The sequence below is a fragment of the Syngnathoides biaculeatus genome, chromosome 9 (assembly GCF_019802595.1).
Source record: "Syngnathoides biaculeatus isolate LvHL_M chromosome 9, ASM1980259v1, whole genome shotgun sequence".
In the NCBI taxonomy this organism is placed as follows: Eukaryota; Metazoa; Chordata; class Actinopteri; order Syngnathiformes; family Syngnathidae; genus Syngnathoides; species Syngnathoides biaculeatus.
In genome coordinates this window covers 5,941,819-5,958,660 of record NC_084648.1, presented here as the reverse complement: position 1 = coordinate 5,958,660, position 16,842 = coordinate 5,941,819, and the positions used below count along the sequence as shown (strand labels likewise).

General features: G+C 43.0%; 3 protein-coding genes across 3 annotated transcripts; 2 read left to right on the top strand and 1 right to left on the bottom strand.

The window, feature by feature from the left end:
- Positions 1 to 1,980: 1,980 nt before the first annotated feature.
- ppp1r27b (protein phosphatase 1, regulatory subunit 27b) lies at positions 1,981 to 5,780 on the top strand. Its single transcript, XM_061830395.1, has 3 exons — positions 1,981 to 2,306; positions 5,008 to 5,158; positions 5,342 to 5,780. Exons 1-3 carry the CDS (start codon positions 2,093 to 2,095, stop codon positions 5,463 to 5,465), a joined length of 489 nt encoding a protein of 162 aa, XP_061686379.1. The 5' UTR covers positions 1,981 to 2,092; the 3' UTR covers positions 5,466 to 5,780.
- Positions 5,781 to 6,151: 371 nt separating this feature from the next.
- Positions 6,152 to 7,599, bottom strand: anapc11 (APC11 anaphase promoting complex subunit 11 homolog (yeast)). The gene is made up of 3 exons (XM_061830979.1): positions 7,422 to 7,599; positions 7,169 to 7,278; positions 6,152 to 6,430 (listed from the first exon to the last, which is right to left on the bottom strand). The coding sequence occupies exons 2-3, from the start codon at positions 7,275 to 7,277 to the stop codon at positions 6,285 to 6,287; spliced, it is 255 nt and encodes an 84-aa protein (XP_061686963.1). The 5' UTR covers position 7,278; positions 7,422 to 7,599; the 3' UTR covers positions 6,152 to 6,284.
- Positions 7,600 to 7,933: 334 nt separating this feature from the next.
- On the top strand, positions 7,934 to 16,653 carry mgarpb (mitochondria localized glutamic acid rich protein b). Its single transcript, XM_061830978.1, has 6 exons — positions 7,934 to 8,149; positions 11,753 to 11,850; positions 12,596 to 12,668; positions 12,955 to 13,272; positions 14,908 to 15,711; positions 15,897 to 16,653. Exons 1-6 carry the CDS (start codon positions 8,077 to 8,079, stop codon positions 15,932 to 15,934), a joined length of 1,404 nt encoding a protein of 467 aa, XP_061686962.1. The 5' UTR covers positions 7,934 to 8,076; the 3' UTR covers positions 15,935 to 16,653.
- The last annotated feature ends 189 nt before the right edge of the window (positions 16,654 to 16,842 follow it).

Below are 16,842 nucleotides of genomic sequence, written 5' to 3'. Positions count from 1 at the left end.
AGATTACTAGCAGGAGAGAGGATGCCAGAAGAATGGTAGAAAAGTGTTAGTCCCCATTTTTAACAACAAAGGTTATATTTAAAACTGGAAACTACAGAGGAATAAAGATGAGCCACACAATGAAGTTACGGGAAAGGGTAGTGGAGGCTAGACTCAGGACAGAAGTAAGTATCTGCGAGCAACTGTATGGTTTCATACCTAGAAAGTACCACAGATTCATTATTTGCCTTGATGATGCTTGTGGAAAAGTACAGAGGTCAGAAGGAGCTACATTGTATCATTGTAGATGTAGAAAAAGCTCATGACAGAGTACCAAGAGGAACTGTAGTACTGCATGCGCATGTCTGGTGTGGTGAGAAATGTTAGAATAGTACATGACATCTATGAGGTCAACTGAACGGCGGTGAGATGTGCCGTAAGTGTATCATAAAAATTTAAGGTAGAGGTGGGTCTGCATCAGGGTTCCGCGCTGAGCCCCTTCCTGTTTGCAGTAGTAATGGATGGGCTGACAGATGAGGTTAGACTGGAATCCTGTTGGACCATGATGTTTGCAGATGATATTGTGATCTGCAGTGAGAGCAGGGATCAGGCAGAGGAACAATTAGAAAGATGGAGGCACGCACTGGAAAGGAGAGAAATGAAGGATGAGCTGAAGTAAAACAATATGTGTGAATGAGAGGGGCAAAGGAGGAAGAGTGAGAAAAAAGAGCATGGGTGGACAACTTCAAATATTTAGGGTCAACAATCCAGAGCAATGGTGAGTGTGGTAAGGAAATTAAGAAACGGGTCCAAGTGGGATGGAACAGTCGGCGGAAGTTGTCTGGTGTTCTATGTGACAGAAGAGTCTCCACAGTGGTGAGGGCGGCCACGATGTACGGATTAGAGACGGTGGCACTGAATAGGCAACAGGAAGCAGAACTGGAGGTAGCAGAAATGAAGATACTGAGGTTCTCGCTTGGTGTGAGCAGGTTGGATAGGATTCGAAATGAGCTCATTAGAGGGACAGCCAAAGTTAAATGTTTTGGAGACAAGGGTAGAGAGCAGACTCTTGACGGTTTGGACATGTTCAGAGGTGAGAGTGTGAGTATATTGGTAGAAGGGTGCTGAGGATGGAGCTCCCAGGTAAAAGAGCGAGAGGGAGACCAAAGAGAAGGTTGCTGGATGTTGTGAGGGAGGACATGAGGACAGTGGGTGTTAGAGAGGAGGATGCACGAGATATGCTTAGATGGAAAAAGAAGACACACTGCGGTGACCCCTAACGGGACAAGCCAAAAGGAAAAGACATTCAACAATGCCACATGAGATCATTAAAAACGAGTGCCATTACGTAGAGTTGTGGAACTCCAAAGGCTGAACTAGTTATAAATTAAAGTATTTCCTAGCTTTCACATTTACCTCATTTTATTCAAAAGTAATATTGATCACTGTGATATGGGGTCATTGAAGCCTAAGACTGTGCACTGTATTGTGACAACGCACAAAAGTCATGTGCATCATAATGCATCTTTCACGTCCCTCCATTGACTAGTCAACTTGCCGGAGGTGATGCAATTTTGAGAGCGTTCTCTCAGCATGTGGTGATGAATACATTTGGGAGTCCCAAATTCTGTCAATGAATATAATCTGAGGACGCAATCCATGCAGTATGTGCTTGTGGCACATGAGTGACTTAAACAATAAATTGAAAAAAAAAAAAAAACCTCAATGTTGAAACTCCTCTCCTTGCCCGTGTTGTGTCCCTTACGATGATACTCTCCCTCCTTACCAATGTGATGTCACCGCTACCTTTTATGGGCAACGTGTCTGTCAAGTGAAACAGTCGTGGCTTTTAATTGGCCAAGTGGGAGGAACACTGACCCCCGAGGGCCACTCATCTTCCAAGTTTTGCCTCTGCAGTCTGTGGCATGTCTTAAAATAGCCCATCAGAGGTATAAACGGGGTCTAAGTGGGGAGGTCTGGCCTTCAGAGGAGCAGCTCCACACGAGGTTCACGCCAAAGTCTGTTTTGAGCAAACAAATCCCAAGGACCTCAAACTTCATTTTGAGGTTTTTTTTTTTTTTTTTCCATCCCCCCCTAAGCAAACTTTGACAGGATGAAGTACTACCAGTTCCCTGCTTCTGAGACTGTGTCACTTCGAGCTTATGCCCAGGAGAAGTATAAAAGCTCCGCTTCTCCAAAGTCCATTCGCAGCGTGCATTTCCCTAATGACGTCGTTTTCCAGGACTTTGTGCGGCAGGGTGAGCTGGAGAGGATCGGGCGCTTCATGCGAACCAGAAGGGTCAGCCTGGAGACTATCTACCCCTCTGGTGAGTGAGTGTGACAATCGGCCCACTATTTGGGCTGTCACTATTAAATATTTGAGGATTATGCAATCAATTCATCTGATAAAACTTTTGCATTAGTTTATTGCAAAATAGTTTCCCTGATTACTGTTAAGTGATTATTTGCTTTTAGCACACAAGTAAAATCAAATTGACAATGAAGCAAACTCACAAGAGGGCGTGATATACAGTACTCGTCAACTTTTTTCGAACAGAGCTACTTGTTTGGTACTGCGAAGGGCTCCTAGTTTGATATTACACTTCTGAGGCTGCTTTGGGTTTAACTATAGTTCATTTCAATTAAAGGTTATACCACGACTGCAAACAACTTTTTGTAATGGTTTCAACCCATTTTTCAATAAAGTGATCATGAGTCAGTTACTAGTGTTAGACTACTTAGCCAGGATAAATGGCAAAAAAAAGAAAACATTCTTGATCATTGTTTTCCCAAAGTAAAAAGTGGGAAATGTTTGGACTATAGGAATCAGGCTTTCCTGTTGAGAGGCTAAAATCGGAGGAATTGATGAATTTAAGCTGGACAAGTTGTTGACCAAACTGATGATCGATTGGTTGTTCATCTGTTAATTATGACACCTCTAGCCTACATTTGGCAAGCCATTGGAGCATGAATTAACTCTTTCCCAATAGATTCATGCCCTTTATCACTAGTAGCACAACATTGGGATACTACTGTAGTAGGAGAACTATGTTAAAAGTGCGCTGACCTGTCCAATTTCCGTCACTTATGTGAGGTTGGGTCATTGGGTAGTAGCTTTAGCAGTTGTCAGCAAAGCGTCACAATAGGTTTGGGCCTGCCACATCGGACCAGCATCTTCCCCCACCGTCGGAGCCAACCCACCACCAGGTGCTGATCATTTGACAGCTCATCCCGTCAATTCACTTGAGTGTCCAAGACATCGGCCACAAGTTCGATGACGTCCATAGTCCATCATCGAACTCCGACTTAGGGTGTGCTAATGGTCATCCTTATGCTTGAACATGGTGTTTGTTATGGACAATCAGTGATGGGCACAGAAGTCCAATAGCACAACACCGCTTCGGTTCTGAGCAGCGGGGGCCATTCATTCCAGTCACACCCTTACCCGTGTGTGCATTGAAGTTACCCGGCAGAATGATGGAGTCCCCAGAGGGAGGACTCTCTAACACCTCCTCTAAGGACTCCAAAAAAGGGTGGGTACTCTGAACTGCTGTTGTTGGTCCACAGGCACAAACAAACCTTCCCCTGCGCCCAAAGGTGGAGGGAGGTTACACTCTCGTCCACCAGGGTGAATCCCAACGTATAGGTGTCAATCCGGGGGGCAATAAGTCTGCGCGCTCCTGGTCGGCGCCTCTCACAGTGGGCAACTCCAGAGTAGAAGTGGGCCCAACCCCTTGCAAGAGGACTGGTACCAGAGCCCAAGCGATGCATGGAGTCCGACTATATCTAGTCGGAATTTCTCAACCTCACTCACCAGCTTGGGCTTCTTCTCAGCCAGAGAGGCAACGTGCCATGTCCCTAGAGCCAGGGATCGGATCCCCAAGTTCCTGCCTTCGGCCACCGCCCAGCTCACGTTGCACGTGACCCGTATGACCCCTCCCACAGGTCACGAGCCCATCGGAAGTGGGACCCATGTTACCCTTTCGGGCTGTGCAAGGCCGGGCCCCGTGGGTGCAGGCTCGACCACCAGGCGCTCCCTTTCGAGCCCCACCTCCAGAGGGGGGGCCCCGGTGAGCCACGTCCAGGCAAGGGAAACCTTTTTCCATTTATTTTTCATCATAGAAGTCTTCCAGCCATGATTTGTCTGGTCCTTTACTGAGGACCTGTTTGTCATGGGTGACCCATCAGGGGTGTGAAACATTTGACAACTTAGCTCCTAGAATCATTGTGACACGCAAACCCCCCCCCTCTCTCCACCACCACCACAATATGGTGACTGCTCAAGGAGGGGACTTCTGGATACTGCTCATGAAACTCTATAAAATTAAGTTAAATTCTAGCGTTTCTCTTATAGTACTAGGACAGTAAAGCCTTGGTTCTCGAATGTCCCCGTTTTCGAACAAATTGGTTTTTGAATGAAAATTTTGAGATTTTTTTTTTTCCTTTTCGAACGAAAATCGGTACTCGAACGCCCCCGACAAAACCCTGAAATAACATATTGTGCGCGGCCAGACCAGCTGACCCACGACGCACTTTGTTGTGAATTCCCACGGCTCCGAAAAAAAAAAGAAATAACAATGTGCAAGCAGTTGACCCACCCACGCACGACGCGTTTCGTTATTGTCAATTTGAACGCCCCTCGAAAAAAAAAAAAACCACAGAAATGACATAACGCGGCGCAACCAACATATTTCTACTACGCAGTTTATTATCAGGAAACCCTAAAAAATGCTTTCAAAAGCCAATTTTTTATCGGCTTGGAACGCATTATTTCTTTTTCCATTCATTGTAATGGGAAACATTGATTCTGTTTTCGAACAAATCACTTCTCAAACCGTCTGAGGCATCACTACTGTTCAGATCAGGCTGTACATGTAGGTTTGTTTCACTGTTATTGCCCCACTAGGGAGGACAAAAGAGTACTAGTACATGGGCCTTTACATGGATGTTGACTAAATGGTCCAATTTTCAGGAGTTTATGCTTACAGTGAGTAGACTTTCACATTGTGATGCCGTACTTGTGCGCAGGGATGGCCGCCATCCACGAAGCTGTGCTGTCGGGGAACCTGGAGTGCGTGAAGCTCTTGATACACTATGGAGCGGACATCCACCAGAGGGATGACGAAGGGTGGACGCCGCTGCACATGGCCTGCAGTGACGGCTTCCCTCACATTGCAAGGTGAGGTTCTTTCAAACACTGTGATTGGGCATGTGTACAGGTAGACCTCAAGTGGTGCTTCAGTACCCGCCCTTTCAGCCAAGGCAAAGTGCCTTTTTCTTACTGTGGCCCATGTAGTCCCCTTGCATTCTTGCACCTCGACCTTCCTGAATCGGACATGAAGGTGATGTGTTTGTCTTTCAGCTATCTTCTCTCACTCGGCGCTGATCCAAATCTGCAAAATGAATGCGGGGAGAAGCCATATAACCTCATCGATCCAGAGAACAAGGAACTCCTGGACCTGTTTGGCCTGGTTGACAACGACTGACTCTGATCGCTCTGTGGGACATGAGATTAGTCCATTTGCTCCAATTGTTCTGTCGAGGCAGAGAAAAAAGTTCTCGTGACTTCCAAGTCCTGAACCAGAAAGCTGCTTCAACTGTGGAGGTGACACTGGTAGAAGGAAGCACAGGGTTTTTTTTCCTACATGGACTTGCAACAGCCAACTTGAGTTGCATTTTTTTTTTTTTAAGTCATGCAGTCAGTTTGACTGAATAATTTCAACACACGCAAAATGTAACTTTATCCTGGAAGGTTGATACATTGATTGGAAATACGACTAAACTACGCATATGTATGCTACATCAAGAATTTTCTGACAAGCAAAGCTCAATATTTTCCCAAAAAAATATTCAGTAGCATCCTGCTAACAACGGATTTTTTTTTTTTTTAAAGCATCCTGTCTCTAACTGTATAGTCTTACTTTTGCTACGTTTTGTACTTAACCTAACATAAAGGTGTTCATCCACACTGACTGATTCATTTAATAGAACTTTTAAGTTCCAGACACTCACACGACTGAATTCAGAAGCTCCAATTGAGGGTCAAGTTTTAAAAACAACAAAAAAAGGTTGGGTTGCAATCTTTGATGCGTGAGGCTTCTGATTTTGCTCTGCCGCCTTCAAGTGGCCAAAATCTGTAGTAGCACCATGAAAAAAAAGCCTAGTCAAATGATGAATTTGTATTTTTATTACCAATCGTGATCATTTTTATTTTTTTTTAAACTCACTGTACAGGTAAAAAAAAACATTTACAGACCTGATGAATGGGGAAAAAAAAAATCATTTTTCAAGTTTCCATATGGCGCTCATTCTTTAAACTTCCACTCCTGCCGACACATGGGGCACTGCTGCTGGACCTGTTGGGAGTTGAGCCACTTCAAGATGCAGTGCATGTGGAAACAGTGGGAGCACTGACCCCAGACCAGCGGGCAGTCGTCCCCAGGGACCTTACCTGCAAAATGGGTTGAAACATAAGCTCACCTGCAAATAGGCTTTACGCTCAAAATCCCTATCGGTTGGGCCCTAGTAACTATGTTTGCAAGGATTTGTTCTGCAAATACAGTGAGTACTGTTATAAGGACTTTAGCACTGCTATTCCTCTTCGGCAGCAACGGTGGAACGTAACTGCTGTTAAACTGAGGCCCCCCTTTACAGTATTTGGTGTATATTTCTAATATGTCACTATTTTCAGCTCACAGACCTTTTACTTATGTTTGCAAATAATAGACTGACCTGAACTGAAACAATGACAAAAACGTATTTGGGATTGCACCGTTTACCCCAAAAGTTTTAACCCAGCCCCTTCCCCCCAGATTTCCTTCAATAAAATCGAAATGTATCCAGCAGAAGTGCTGGGTGAAAAGGATTAATTGAGTGAATATCAGAAATAGTTGTACAGAGAATATCGGAAGATGCGGTACCGCCTTTGGAATGCAACGACTGGATACCAAAGCATAAAGTTTGTGTAAGGCATTTATTTATAAACGATTTGGTCGTGGCCTCGTTCTAGAGCACGCTCTCAGTTTCAGCATCATAAGGGAATGTCCCTAATTGAGCAACTGGGGGGGCCAACTCAAGCCATCATAGCCTTCTTCGACGGACAACCGGTATCATTACTTAACAGATTTTAAATCAAAGCCATCACGACCAATGTAAATTGCTCAATACAAACGGAAAACTGTTTACTGACAGTCTGGGCAGCATCCATTGAAAGCCAGCCTGCAGATGCCACAGTTCTCATCATTGGCAACCCACAACCACGAAGCCACTCCGTTCCACTTCTTGATCTTGACCTTCATCCTGCACGTGTACAAAAGCAGCATACAAACAACAACAACGTACATCAACACGACACGTCCACTGCCATTGCGAAGCAACCTTAAGCTACGTCTGCAAACAAACTTGCACGAATACTGTCCGCAACAGCTGCCCGCTCCACTCACCTCGCCTTTAAATATCCAACGTCAGTTCAACTTTTAAGTGTCCATCATTCCAGTTGCAATTTATGCTAAATATGTAGCTTTTCGTTCACTTTTTCTAATTCCTCCAAAGCAGTCGTGCTGTTTGGTTCTTTTTCTTCTTCTTTCACTTTACGCGCTCGCAGCAACGTTGTGACTCACTGCCGCCATCTGAAGGACCAGTGGGATAAATATTTTGTGTTATCTGATATTTTTTTATTTACATTTTGAATGTACTATACTAGTATTGTATTTGTATTGAATATAATTCATAAGATTTACACATTTCATTTTGATAATCCTATTATATTAATTGCTATAATGTATTAAATAGATAATATATATATTTTTTTAAATCGCAATTATGCTTTGTTTTTAATATTATATTATATTATTAATCATGTACAGTCCAGCAAAGATTCCATTTTGATGAGCTTCTGTCGACCGGCCACTAGGGACGTTGAAGTTTTTTTTGTTTGTTTGTTTTTCGTTTTTTTTTTAAACAGCGTTTTTGCTGTGACGTCTTATCCATCAAGCAGGGCCGGTGTTGGGGAGTGGCTGACGATTAGTTCTAAAAACCTTTCCGTCACACTCTGCGGTCTCGCATTGAGCTGGTGGTTGCTGCCGATCGAGCACAATCATGTTCTGCAGACGAGTTTGCCTGAGACTCGGCCCGATGGTTCAGAGGGTCTTCACACCGACCTTCAGGAAATGTGAGTCGGGTTCATGTGTTTTTTGTGTTTTCATGTCACTTTTACAAATTCGGAGGTCACGCTCGTTATTGCATTTGGTCGCGTTCTTCGTTTGAGGAATTGTTTTACCTTTGCTTGTTTTCTTTGGCAGATGATTTAACTTGCAAATTTGGTTTGACTAACATCGGTACAATTCCTAACTAAGCCTTTTATAGAGTATTTCATTTACATTTATCTTTGGCTCGTTTGAAATTCAAGAATTGAACTTGTAAAGATTAGGTACACACATTGTAATGAGCCATACACATTCTGTATATTATGATGCCAACTTGCAGATGTAATGAACCCCCAAACACAAGAGCTCTATCCAAAGTTCCTTTACTGCGTTTTAATTTACAATATTTGATATTGTGGCGTTTCAGTGGTCAGACTGTCAGTCATTTTAAATTATTTTCTCTCGTTAGATTAAGCAGATTTACAGTGAATCTTACGAACATTAATTCCACAATTTGGCTCCTAAGGTTATGGCGCTGAGCCCCATTGTATCCAAAAGGCCAGTCAGTGTGCGTGCGAAGTGCAGAGGGATTCAGGGCTTTTATTTTCACAGTGCTTTGTCTTTTCACGCATCCTTGCCTGGATCATCATTTCCTCTGGGCTTTGAGCACGTGGAATCCAGCCGAAGGGAAAACTGCTCGGACCGCTTTGTGTTTCCTATTTGCAATTTCCTGAACAAAGCCATCCTGTGAGTGACTGGCGACCGGTCCTGGGTGTACCCTGCCTTTTGCCCAAAGTCAGCTGTTATGGGCTCCAGCTGTCCGTGACCCCGAATGGGTATAAGTGTCGGAAAAAGGAAGGATGAATAAAGTTCGGACTTGGGCACAAGTTATAGAATTGACTGGGTATTGCGTCGTTATTACCACAAAAACGGTATCACATGCAGATGTGCACCTTCTCCATCTTTGACATCTGGCACACGTGTCAAGGAAGAACACACGTGTCTGTTCTGCCTCAGCTACCATCTTGTCTGTATTCATCTGGCACGCACGTCCATTTTAACAGGCTTGAACCTTGCAAGTGAGCTTAACCGATTACCTTTATAAATAACTTGTACTTGGCCTTGCAAGGTGTTGCAGCGTCATGGTGTAAGACAGCGCTCAAAACAGCACCGTGTTCAGCTTTGTTTGTTGATGTTTGGCGAGAGATTGAAACGTACATATTTAATGGCTTAAAAGGGAAGTGCAGAATTTACAGCTTTCTGTCATAGTTAATGTTCCCACTCTAAGTTACAAATATTTACTTGTGTCAGAAGAAGTAACAATGCTAATATTGCCTGCTCTCCAAGTCGGGAAGCATAGAATTTTGAAAGCAAATGTTGGTAAACCAGTGAGCGGGTGTCTTTCGACCAGTGGTGGGCAATCTACGGCCTGTGGGCCACATCTGGCCTGTTGATTTCAATACGGTCCACCAAAGATTGGTACAAAATCACCCAAATACAATCAAAATCATGACTGCGTTCATTTGACCTTGTCTTACAATGCAGAGTGGATCCACCAGGTTTTCCTGTAATGCCCACTGGTTCCACAAGGTAACGCAGTAGCTACAGTGATACATTGGCTACACTTTGGCTGTTCTGTTTTTACTCTGCTACTGTTCTGAACCCTTCTTCAACCATTAGCGGCCCAAACAAAAGGCAAGTCCACAGAGAGTGCTGAGTGTTTAATATCGAATGGACTGCTGAATACTTTTTCACTGAAGTTCGGTCAAAGGCTGTGAGTCTAATGTGCTAAGAAACCGTTGCGGTTTGAGAGGCATGTGACACCAGCCGTCACTTTTTTACCAAGCACGCTGATTATGCTAACAGCAAATCAACCTCGGAACTGATGGCTTTGACTCAGTGGCGAAAATCAATCTTGCAGGCTCTGCAAAACACCTTTATCAGACAAACCCCCATCCACGGTTCAGTCGCACAAGACCCCGAAACAGCGCCATGGGAGCTGCAAAGGGAACTGATTGGTCGCCAATGTGCTACTGTCTTAAAAAGGGAGTTCAACTGTCAAACTGGATTAGTTTTATTCTTCATGAAGCGCAAACAAATTTCCAAAAATCCAGAAGATGGCAACGCGGATGCCGGTGGTTTTTGGCTCTATACATACATGTTTATTTGTATTTTAATATCTGTCTGAGCTAGCCCATCAGTATACTGTTTAGTGCATGTATGTGTAGAACTATAAGTCCCAGAATACAAAGCAGTCGCCAGCTCATTTTCAGAACACTGTCATGCTTCTTTTTGGCAGTCTCACTTGTTATACTCTGAGACCTGAAATTTTATTGGTGATATTAATAGTATTTGTATTGGTGGTATTATTTTAATGCGGGTCATTTTACTTCAGTTTTTTTCTCCACTGTACTTTGAGCACCACTTTTAGAATATGCAGTGTAGATCTTATAGTGCAGAGATGGAACTAGGGGCATGCAACTCTTGAATAAAATATAGAAGATACAGAATTTAAGGCCCAATGGCACTGGTATATCAACTGAGGTCATCACAGCACACAAGCTGTGTCGTAATCTTCGATATAGTAGCCAATTGTTATGGTTGCCTAGCAACATTTTTTTTTATGGCAGAGTGATGTCAGAAACACTTAAAAGAGTAGAAAAAAATATCTGTTGCAGATCAGTTTCTTTTCAAAATGTGGTTCTTCCTTCAAAAAGTTGAATCTCCAAGTCAAATTTGAGATGCATGATGACATATTGTACAATCGATGCATCTGATACATAATGAAATTTTTCACGACTAACAGTGGATGAATTTCTCAATCAGATACATGTGCAATCACTCTATTATCAATCTGATCTCCCGATAATGACTTATGAAAAGTGCCCCATCCCTCCTCATCCAAAAATTCAACTGTTTACTTCTTTCCAATCCAGAGATTCCGCCCGCAAATCTCTTGGATTATATCCGTTAGGATGTTACAGAGTGTGCTCAAACACACGTCGTGTATCTGCGCTGGGCGAAGAATGTTTGTGTGCGAGCCGTAGATGAGATTAAAGTGGTTTGGGTGCAGGGTGGTTTTATTTATGTCCTCCTCTGCATGCACCCCTGGCAATCCTCTAAACACCGGCAAATCTTCACGAGCGACAGGAGGCAAGTCTCACCTGTCCTCTGCCGCAACAATAGCACATTAAGAAGCTTGGAGTAGCTCCTCCTTCAGTCTTGTCTTGGGGGATGATTTGATCGGATCGCATGAATTCAAATCCCCGGTCTCGAGTTTCTTGTTTTTGATAGCAATCTAAAACCAGCGAATTGCTTGTGTGGTCTGCCGGATATTTAATCTGAGGATTGTTTGGAGTTTATCTTGGCTGTTTCACAATCTTTCCATCTGCCTGACTCCGAATGAGCAGGGCCACATTATGTAACGGAATTAAAAAGAAATTGGGACACGGTGATGTTACCGTAATGCAGTCGACCTTTGCCACAACCCTCCACGTCGGCGTTTCAACGCTAATACTCAAATTCAAGATCACAATTTTTCTGTGTGTGTGTCGCTCATACTGGTAATGACGCAGAACCAAGTTTTTATAACTAAACCGTGTACATTTCTCCCTGTTGTCTATCTGCAGCTCCAGTGCGTCACATGGCCTTCGGGGTTCCTGGTGGCTCCACAAACATGACATACTTTGTTTTGTGCGGAGGGGGCCTCACTGCTGCAGTTGTCTATGTGAGTCTTGGCAATATGCCCGTCCAAGGAATTTGGTGGGAATAGAAAAAAAACATTAGGCGCATTATTACATTTGAACCGTACTATTATCCAGACATGTCTACTGAACGTATGCAAACTCTGCGTATACATAACTCTCTATAGTAAAAATAAAAGAAAATGAAAAACATTGGAATGGGCATGATGCCCAAGTTGTAAACACTTTATTTAACTGCAAAAGCTATAATAACCCATAATACATAAATATAAATAAAAATCAATTGCATTATGACCCTCTTTTGGTGGTCAAGAGTTTCTAGGTACACAAGCCCCATCAGAGGCTTGTGTGAAACATAGTTTTCCAAAGTTGGAGAAAAGGAATCACCTGGATGCCAAAAACTGGAAAATCTTTTTTTTTAAATGAATATGAAAAAGTATTTTAAACACTTTCTCCATCAGCACCATCACACTCACAATGACCAGTTTACATTTTTTTTATCGGCTGCATAGTATAAAGATACCAAAGATATTTTAAAGTTAGTATCAAGACAATATACAATCACCTAAATAATATTGTATACCTTTCTGCAATGATATTTAAGCTCCAGCCTGTGTCAGTATTGAGCAATACAGCGACACCCGTACCGACGCAGGATCAATACAGTGGCCCAACGTGCCAGAACGCTTCACAAGGCCTCATTTACACATAACATACACACTTATGCTCCTTTTGTTGTGCAATATATGTATTTGCTCTATCTCTCAGGCCTACAAGACAGTCCTTGGTGATAGTGAGCGCTATGAGGACAGACTCGCCAACATGGGCTCCGCAGCAAAGGGTTAGCATACCTTGATAATTGTGTGATGGTTTTGTCTTTGTGTTTGCTTTTTTTTTTTTTTTTTAACCTTTTTTGAAGTTAAGATCCAACCTCTGGATGAGAGTAATGAGCATTACGAATTCCAACTTTCATATTTCTGACATGATCTCTAATAGAAGTAAAACTGAGAGTAAAGGGAAGAGTTTGAGTGGTTTATTGCGTGACAGATTTGCATACCATTACGGTTTCAAATATTCTTCACCCAAATTCACTACTATGAAATGTGTTTTATTCTTCAACTTTGTAGCTAAAGCTTCCTCAGCAGAGACTGCGATCGTCGCAGCTGAGCCCGCCCCAGCGGAGGAGCCAGAGCCGCCTGTTGAAGCAGTTGCGGAGTCTGTCGCTGCACCCGCCGAGACCGTGCCAGAGAGCACCGCTGAGCCTGTCATTGAGAGCGCAACGCCTGAAGAAGATGCGGGTGTGGTCCCTGAGGTCATTGCCACCGAAGGTGAAGCCGAGCCGACCGCTGTGGAAGAAGCTCCGGCTGTAGAAGCTGAAGCTGCTCCTATCGCTGTGGAGGTCACAGCCACGGAGGAGAGCCCAGCAGAGGCGCTGGCGAGTGCTGGTACAACAGTAGTGGATGAGGCCCTCCTCCCTAGTCCCCCTGCTGAAGCCGAAACTGTTCCTGGTGCAGATATGCCAGCATGAAAACTGTGATCCCTTAAATGTTTGCTTAGAAATGATAGCTAGCTACAAGTTCAGTGTGTTCTTGAGTCCCAGGAAAAGAACCCATGAACCCCAACATAGACAAAGGGAAGTAACATCATTTACTCAGACTTCCATTTCTTCATGAAAACCAGTTCGGGGTCCATTGGTCTCATTTTTTGGAAACTTCATTCATTCCTTTCCTGCCTTAAGATATTCATTTAGATTTACACGGTACTCTGAACTTTAGCGTCTTCATAAATGATTGTTTGGTTTTGGAGTAGGCACAGACATTTTGCTTGGGGGATGAGGGAAAGAACCAAATGATGTAGTATTTCTGTTTTCTTCTAGTTCAGTATTGCGTGCCTTTAAATCGATGAAAGTCCTGCACTAACTTGTTACTTAAATGGAGACTTGAATGTAAGCATTACATTGTATTTTGGGGGGCAACAGTCATGTTTTTATGACCGAGTTTGATCACTTTCTCTTCAATAAATTATCCTTGAGTCCCGTGACACCCCACCAGTGTGTGCTCGTGCTTAGGTTCAAGAATGTCCATATGGGCAAAATTGTAGCTAGTCCATGAGCTCTCTTTGTTAGCAACTTTGTCTCATGTTAACGTGACCGTCAATCAACCCCTTTAGGTGGCCTTCCCAATTTGTTTCGTATGTTTTCATACATGATGATCTCATCTGTGAGAAGTTAAAAATGTGCATTCACGTTTTACTTTTTCCCCACTGAAAATATATCAATTTGTCTTTCAGATTCCCGCACTTTGCAATGCCGCTGTTACCACAAAAATCTTTTTCTCGCATCATTCAGCATACACAAAGCCGTAATCATACACGAGTGACCTGTCTACCTTCTCACTTTTAAGATTCTGTGTAGTTTAATTCATTTCAGTTTCAAGAGTACTGTAGTTTTTGTTTTGTATGTTCATCCTGAGTGTGGTGACGTGCATGTTGAAACTCCCTTATTAGGAATGTTTGAATTTAGACCTTGGCCTTTTCTAGTGGCCCTTTGTCTTTGGCTGAGCATCTGCTAATAGCTCATATCCCGTATATTGAAACAACCAATGTATGACATTACCTTAGTTAAGAATCTGTCCCATGTTCATGCTTCTATGTAATTAACCTAATTTAAATCAATCAAAATCTAAGATGACATCCACACATAAATCTCTGCAGCTTGATTGCTTTGATTCATATTATTTTGCGGGCCTCAAAAGATCTGCATTCTGGATTCAAACAATGTTTTATAGGTTGAGACTGCCATATGAATCTATTCTGATATCACAATTATAACAAGGCTCATTTATAGTTTTCAAGTATGGAGTATCCAACACGCTAGTTCTTGTCACCGTAATATCAAAATCACTTTGATGCCAAAAAGAAAGGAGCATGAAGCTGAGTACCACTCTGTATCCTCTTAGTGACAGAAATAAATACACACCGGGAAGACCAACTGTTAAAAGATTTATTTGTGACGGTAAAAATTTGTTGTCTGATGCAGTCTTTAAATCTAAGTTTGAAGTGGTTCACTTTCTGTCCCTCAGAGCCTGTGCCAGATCTTCTTACAGCCGTAAAAATACTGGCTGGTCCCACAGTTGACATTGCTGCGGCTTCTGTTGGAGAGTCCAGTTTGGTGAGAGCCGCCCGTCGCATAGAAGAGGATGGGAAAGCGTTGGAGTCTGCGTTGGAAGTGTTACAACCTGAAGTCCTTGAGGGAACCAAAGATCCTGTGGCTAAAGCACCCTTAGCAGAAGCAGTTGTCATCACAAATGAGGAGGAGCTGGACCCTGCAGAGGTGGTCAGTGGTGACGGAGAGCCCATTACAGAAATAAAAGTGTCCCCAGAAGAGACGACTACAGAAGAAGCCGCCTCTCCAGCGACGGACGAAGAGGAGGAAGTGCCTCCTGAGGAAGCTGCACCTTCAGGTCCCACTCAAGAGGAGGCGGGAGGGATACTTCCTGAAGATCAGAATCCAGCCCCTGATCCAGAAGCCAACATCATCCCAGAAGAGGCCTCGGCTGAAGAAGCTGCACCATCCGCGGAGCCAAGCAACACTGCTGACGCTGCAGTGGAAGAAGAGGTGCCCCCAACTGAGACTTCTGCAGAGGAGACTGCAGAGGTTGAAGCTGAAGCTCCAGCAGAGGAGACAGTCCCTACCTCAGAAGAAGAATGCACCACTAATCCTCCAGAAGCTCCCACCGAGACAGCAGTGGAGGTGCTGTCAGATGCTGAACCGGAGTCCAACTGCCACCAAGATCCCACAGCTGATCAACCATGCGAAATTCTTGAGGCAGCAGGGGATCAGATGAAAGAAAGCAGGGAAGCGGCCTCACCTGCAGAACCACAAAGTAAGCAACTGTTTTCCCCAGTGGGATCCCAAAATAGTCGAATAGTCAAAAAGTACAGTGAATTTGAATTGAGGAGTCCTTGGATTGTCTTGCAGTCTGGACATTGTCTGTATTTCCCGGAAGGGAAAAAAACATGACAGTAACGTTTGTGGTAAACGTTTTGGTTTTTTCTCTCTGTCCTTCAGGCCCAGAGGCAGTAGTGGTGGTGATAAGCCAGTCATGAACTGACAGTGTGCCTTCCCCATTACTTGTCGAGCTGTCAATCAAATCTGGAAGACCAAGAAAATACAAGCTGAGAAATGTAGATTTTTATCATTCAAATGTGTCCTTCTGAGTTGTGTGAATATCCCAACGTCACTGACTTAATTCATTAAGTTGGTTTGACCAATTGATTTTATTTTCGTGCTATATTATGTCCACTAGAGGTCACCATTACAAAGAGATTCCCCACTCAAGCATTGACTTAACTGGGAAAGTTAGTTTGGTCATTTATGCCTCTAAATCTGGACCAGAATTTAGATTTCGAGCAGGACTACACCCATATACATTTTTCTGTTACTACTTATATCCATTTATCTTCTTTTTGTACATAAAAAAACTGAATGACATACAGGTTATGCATTACATATTTTTGAGTATTCTTAAGATGATAATTTGAGTGTTTTTAGGAAAAATACTTTTCTTCGAAAAGATAACATAGTTTCATAAAACAATACTAATTATGTACTTTTTGAAGCTGATATGGGTGACCTGCTCATTAATCCTCCTTGTATCTATTTATCTACATGAAAATGGTGGTTATTGCATGTACGTATATTTCAGTAACTGCTACTATGTATTTTGTAGGGTCAAGCATAAATCCAATTACGTTGAAGATAAAAAGATTTGTTGGTGATTGTAATAACAAGGATTGTGAGGTCCTACATTAAATAGTTGAATCATTGTACTGCGCAAATGAACTGTCATAATTCTGTCTAACATAGGACTGGATAAATAAAAGTGTTGGAAATCATTTCATGCGTTAAGTTTCTTTAGGCACTCAATGTGTAACATCCATTGTGTTTGGATGCACACTTGATACATAAAAACTGTGGCTAGGCAATTAAGTAGCATTTATTTACACAGTATTAA

Coding starts and splice junctions, on each gene's coding strand:
- anapc11 (XM_061830979.1), bottom strand. CDS start 7,277: ATGAAGGTCAAGATCAAGAAGTGGAACGGAGTGGCTTCGTGGTTGTGG. Junction 6,431..7,168: donor CAATGGATGCTGCCCAGACT/GTCAGTAAACAG, acceptor CCCATTTTGCAG/GTAAGGTCCCTGGGGACGAC.
- ppp1r27b (XM_061830395.1), top strand. CDS start 2,093: ATGAAGTACTACCAGTTCCCTGCTTCTGAGACTGTGTCACTTCGAGCT. Junction 2,307..5,007: donor GGAGACTATCTACCCCTCTG/GTGAGTGAGTGT, acceptor ACTTGTGCGCAG/GGATGGCCGCCATCCACGAA. Junction 5,159..5,341: donor GGCTTCCCTCACATTGCAAG/GTGAGGTTCTTT, acceptor TTTGTCTTTCAG/CTATCTTCTCTCACTCGGCG.
- mgarpb (XM_061830978.1), top strand. CDS start 8,077: ATGTTCTGCAGACGAGTTTGCCTGAGACTCGGCCCGATGGTTCAGAGG. Junction 11,851..12,595: donor TCACTGCTGCAGTTGTCTAT/GTGAGTCTTGGC, acceptor TCTATCTCTCAG/GCCTACAAGACAGTCCTTGG. Junction 13,273..14,907: donor AGAGGCGCTGGCGAGTGCTG/GTACAACAGTAG, acceptor TCTGTCCCTCAG/AGCCTGTGCCAGATCTTCTT.